General features: G+C 37.9%; 1 protein-coding gene across 1 annotated transcript; it reads left to right on the top strand.

The window, feature by feature from the left end:
• The first annotated feature begins 1,014 nt into the window (after positions 1–1,014).
• On the top strand, positions 1,015–4,631 carry LOC143876191 (transcription factor bHLH25-like). The gene is made up of 5 exons (XM_077377884.1): positions 1,015–1,093; positions 1,601–1,676; positions 2,046–2,651; positions 3,076–3,447; positions 3,946–4,631. The coding sequence occupies exons 2-5, from the start codon at positions 1,641–1,643 to the stop codon at positions 4,018–4,020; spliced, it is 1,089 nt and encodes a 362-aa protein (XP_077233999.1). The 5' UTR covers positions 1,015–1,093; positions 1,601–1,640; the 3' UTR covers positions 4,021–4,631.

The raw sequence follows: 4,631 nt of genomic DNA, 5'->3' as shown, positions 1-4,631 counted from the left end.
AAAAATTACATTTTGCCATTGATTGTAAAAGTGACTTTCTGCGCAGTAGCTTTTGTAGTTATTTAGTTGAGATAAACCTGAAACAAGTAGTTATTCCAAAAAAGTGAACGATAAGCCCAAGACCCTCTGCTGATAACCTCTTAGTTGGTATTAGGGGTGCAACTCGGGTCAGATTGGGTCAGGTTGAGGCACCCAACCCTAGATAGCATTCTCTCAACCTAACCCAACCCAACCTAAGCCTTGGGTTGAGGATGGTCAACCCTAACCCAACCCGCCTCCGAATCAGGTCGGATTGGGTTCTGGTTCATCTCGGGCCAAATAGAAAATTACAAGGAAAAAAAAGCATAATCCTAGAAAAAACATGAGAAATTTAGAGTACAGAGGTCAGGGTCGGATTGGGTTGCCAAGGCCTCAACCCTAACCCAACTGGAAATTAAATCGGGTTGGCTTTTCCCAACCCAACCTGAGAAAATGCCAACCCAACCAGAGCCCAAATCGGGTCGAACCTGTTGGGGTTGAGCCCGACCCAAGTTGCTCCCCTAGGTGGTATGCCTCTCTTAGCTCACTCTACACACAGATGATATGGTTTATATGCTCTAGAGTAGGGCCATGCTGTTTGAAGCTAAGAAATTGCTTATTAGTTGCCCATCTGTCATCTAGTGAAGATTAAAGCTCCATTCTAGGGGTGTGACTAAATTTAATCTCATCTTAGCGTTGACGGATTACTAGCCGAAATATCTTTTCATGTTTTTCGTTTTGAAGAGAAAATTCCCCCAGTTGAGAATCTTCATAGTTGGTAAAGAGTTACATTCATGGCGTCTGACACTAGCAACACGTGTAAGAGAAAGGACTGGAAGCAACAGAGGGGTTGTGTTTTTTTCAAAGAAATTATATCCCTAGAGAAAGAGAGAGGGAGAGAGGAAATTCCACGCCTACATTTGAACAGTGAAAGGGAAGCGACTGTTCACACGATTGTAAAGTTCACACGTGGGAGACAGTGCCCATGTCGTTGATTATAAAAAGGGAGATCGAGCTCAGCTGTTTGTGACTTTGTGTGCTTCAGGAAAAAGGAACTTAAAGAGTTCCCATTGAGGTGAGAGCTTAGCTTTTTGCTCTTATTCTTCTTCTTGCTTCTGTAAGATCTTGGGTACCTTAGGGGCTTGAAACTATTATGTGGTCAGAGATTTGAAATGGGTTTTTGTTTTTGAGTGTCTTCTCTTTTTCTTTTTTTTTCTTTTTTTGAGTTTTGGATATGGGAATTTGGTACTTCTGTAACATGTAATGTTAGTTTTCTTTTTTTCTCTTGATCAAGAAAAGCTTTGGGTTTTTATGATTACATCCCTTTGTTATTCAGACTGATGGGTCTTTAAATTTCTACAATAAATCTTTAAGTTTCTTTGCAAATTCCATTTGATTATGGCCTGAACTTTCCTTTTCTCCCTTTTTCTAGATCTAGTCATTAGTCCATGATTTCTTAAATTCCTCTTGTGTAGGCCCAAAAACCTTCAAACCTGCACTCATTTCATTATGTTACTTCATCATAAATCTACCCAAGAAATTTTTTTCACTGACTTGAGGTCTTTTTAAATTCTTGTACCAGTTTTGAAGGATCTGAACGAGGCAAGGAAATACTTTCATTAATGGAGCTCTCATCAGTGAGATGGCTGTCCGAACTGGTACAATTGCACCCATTTATTAACTTCTTTATTTTTTTTTTATAGAGATCTTTTGGTGTTTGAGAGAGAGAGAGAGAGAGAGAGAGAGAGATAGAGATAGAAAGATCTGAGACTCATATGCACATCAATGTAAGAGACCGTTTTGCTGTGGACTTGCAACAATACCACCGATTTTCAAGGACAGAAAGCATGTGTTTTTCTCTATTCCCATGAAGGGAAATGATATTTCCTCCCTTTTGTTTGTCTTTTCTTGAAATGATCAATATCAGTTTCCTTCCATTGAAGAAATTTTGATATATCTTTTTATCCCTATGCATGTGTTTATGATCTCTCAAGCAAAACTCAATTGGGTTATGGTGCAATCAACAGGGAATGGAAGATCCTACATTCATCCATCAATGTGAGATGAATTCTCTTGATCAATTCACGTCACAACAAATAGCATCAGCACTTGGGGAAGAATTCCAGCACTCTTTCTCCTCCGAAAGCTACTCTTCTTACCCACCTTTCACCCAAAGAAACAATAATACCTTCAGTTGTTCATCCATTGAAGCTTCTCAAACAGGCATAGAAAGACCCACAAAGCAGTTGAGAAACAACAGCTGGAATTCGCGTACTACTGATCATGTCTCAACCCCTGATGCTTCTCCCCCCAATCTTCTTTCCTTCTGCAATCAAAATTCTCCCACCAATCAGCAAAATTTCTATGGAAATCTCGCCGGTGGAGCAGTGAAGCCCAAGGACGAAACAGTGTCCCCACGAACCTCGGCTGTTTCAGAGATTTTGATTGGTCAAGGCTCCTTCTTGAACCAAAGCTATGTGTCGAAAGGTGGACCGGGCTCGAAAAGGGTTAGTATGGTTACTTCTAAGCCACCTTCTCATACTCAAGATCACATAATTGCGGAGAGGAAGCGGCGAGAGAAGCTCAGCCAGCGATTCATCGCTCTATCTGCAATCGTCCCCGGCCTAAAGAAGGTATCTTTCTAGTCTATATTGCCTTGTCACATGGATTTATCTTCTGGGTGTGGCTTAAATTCATGAATTAATTACATCCCTAATGTTTTTCGATATGAAAATGCCAACCAAAATACAGAAAAAATAAGTTCAATTGGCAAAAATATGTTCGAAAAATAAAGTTCAATTGTGGACCTCTTTGGATTCTGCCAAAAATAGTTCCTCTTCCAAATAAGATTGTTTTAATTTAAGCTTATTTGCAAATGGAACATTAAGGCCTCCACAGAAGCCAAAAACCATTTGCATAGCTAGAAGATTATATGCAAATAATTTTAGAAGTATCCAAAACGGTCATAATTAAGATTATATATTTTTCAAGTCTTGGTTGAATACAACATTTCACACACAATAATTTTGCCTGGATTTTTGTTTATACTTGTGGCAGATGGACAAGGCTTCAGTACTTGGAGATGCTATCAAGTATGTGAAACAACTGCAAGAGAGAATGAAAACATTGGAGGATCAGACTGTAAAGAAAACAGTGGAATCTGTGGTCTTTATAAAGAAATCTCAGCTCTCTGCAGACGATGACACCTCTTCCTCCGACGAGAACTTTGATGGCTACTCCGATGAGCCGCTCCCCGAAATTGAAGCTAGAGTTTCTGAGAAGAACATTCTCATAAGAATTCACTGCGAGAAACGCAAAGGAACTCTGGTGAAAGCTCTTGAAGAAATAGAGAAGCTGCATCTCTCCGTTGTCAATACTAGTGTCATGCCTTTCACGAATTCCGCTCTCGATATAACCGTGATTGCTCAGGTAATTAATTTTAATTTTAAGTTTTTAAGGTAAAATGATCAATATATTTCTAAGTTTGGAAATTAAAGAATGAGTGTAACACTTAGCTTCTCAGATGAAGATTAATTTTAACATTTTTAATCCTTTAAATGAAAAGTGGATTGCGAATAAAAGTGAAACCTTGTTAATCTTTTGAACAATGATTTTAAAAAAATTGTACACCCACCTATTGTCTTTCACTTAAAATTTTCACACATGTTTATTGTTATATTTGTAGTAAAGTGGGTTTTAGTCTTAAATTACTATGACCACCTTCATTCTTCTCTAGAAGGAAATTGCAGCATATATGGAGACTATGGTTCATCTCTCCGCACCCTCAACTAGTGATTAAGGAATTTAATTAAGCCCATCTTTGATTCTCATTCTAATCCTTTCTCAAATCAAATTATCAATAATAATAATACATATAACTGTTTAATATACAGCTAACAAAAACCTTTTTTTCCCTTTCTTCATCAGATGGAGGAAGAGTACTCCTTGACTGTGAAGGATCTTGTGAGGAATCTTCGATCGGCTTTCAGCAAGTTCATGTGAGAATCAAAATACCCAAGTCTTGTATAGAAGAAAAGGTGGTGGAGAATGCCTCTTCATTAGCTTTTCTTTTATGGCTTCTTAGGAAGTTTCCAAAGACTAGAATAATGGTGGGTTCTGTCTGTTTCAGTTCTATATTATCTTCTTCTTTTTTCTTTCTGATGAAACAAGGCCTGAATAATCTCTATCCTTTGAGACCGCCATTATAGCTCCTGCCAGATTTGTTTTGTTCAGGGTTTTTTTTTTCTTCTCTTTCTTTTTTGCATGGTTGACTGACTGATCATGTTTTCTTTTAATCTCCCTGAAAAAAAAAACTGGTGGCTCTTTACGGCTTTTTTTAGGGTGTTGACTTTGGGAAACCCCTTTCATTCTCTCTTCCTTGCTGGAAAGTGCTTGATGGAGTTAACAAAAGGGTCTTTTCTTCCTTCATTTTGAGATAAAACAGGCCTTGTTTCAGAAGTTTGTTGTAATCGTTTTAAGGCCTTTTGATTCATTTCTGAGGCCTTTTTTTTCTGTCTTCTTTTTTGTGGGTCTTTTAAATTAAACTCTACTGAGATGTAATGGTAGTAGCTATGTTGTTGCTTAATTAAATAAAAATAAAATATTGTGGTAAA

Source organism: Tasmannia lanceolata, unplaced genomic scaffold (genome assembly GCF_043159265.1).
Source record: "Tasmannia lanceolata isolate RefF3 unplaced genomic scaffold, GAP_Taslan_0.1 ptg000004l, whole genome shotgun sequence".
Lineage (NCBI taxonomy): Eukaryota > Viridiplantae > Streptophyta > Magnoliopsida > Canellales > Winteraceae > Tasmannia > Tasmannia lanceolata.
This window is presented reverse-complemented; position numbering and strand designations above follow the sequence as displayed.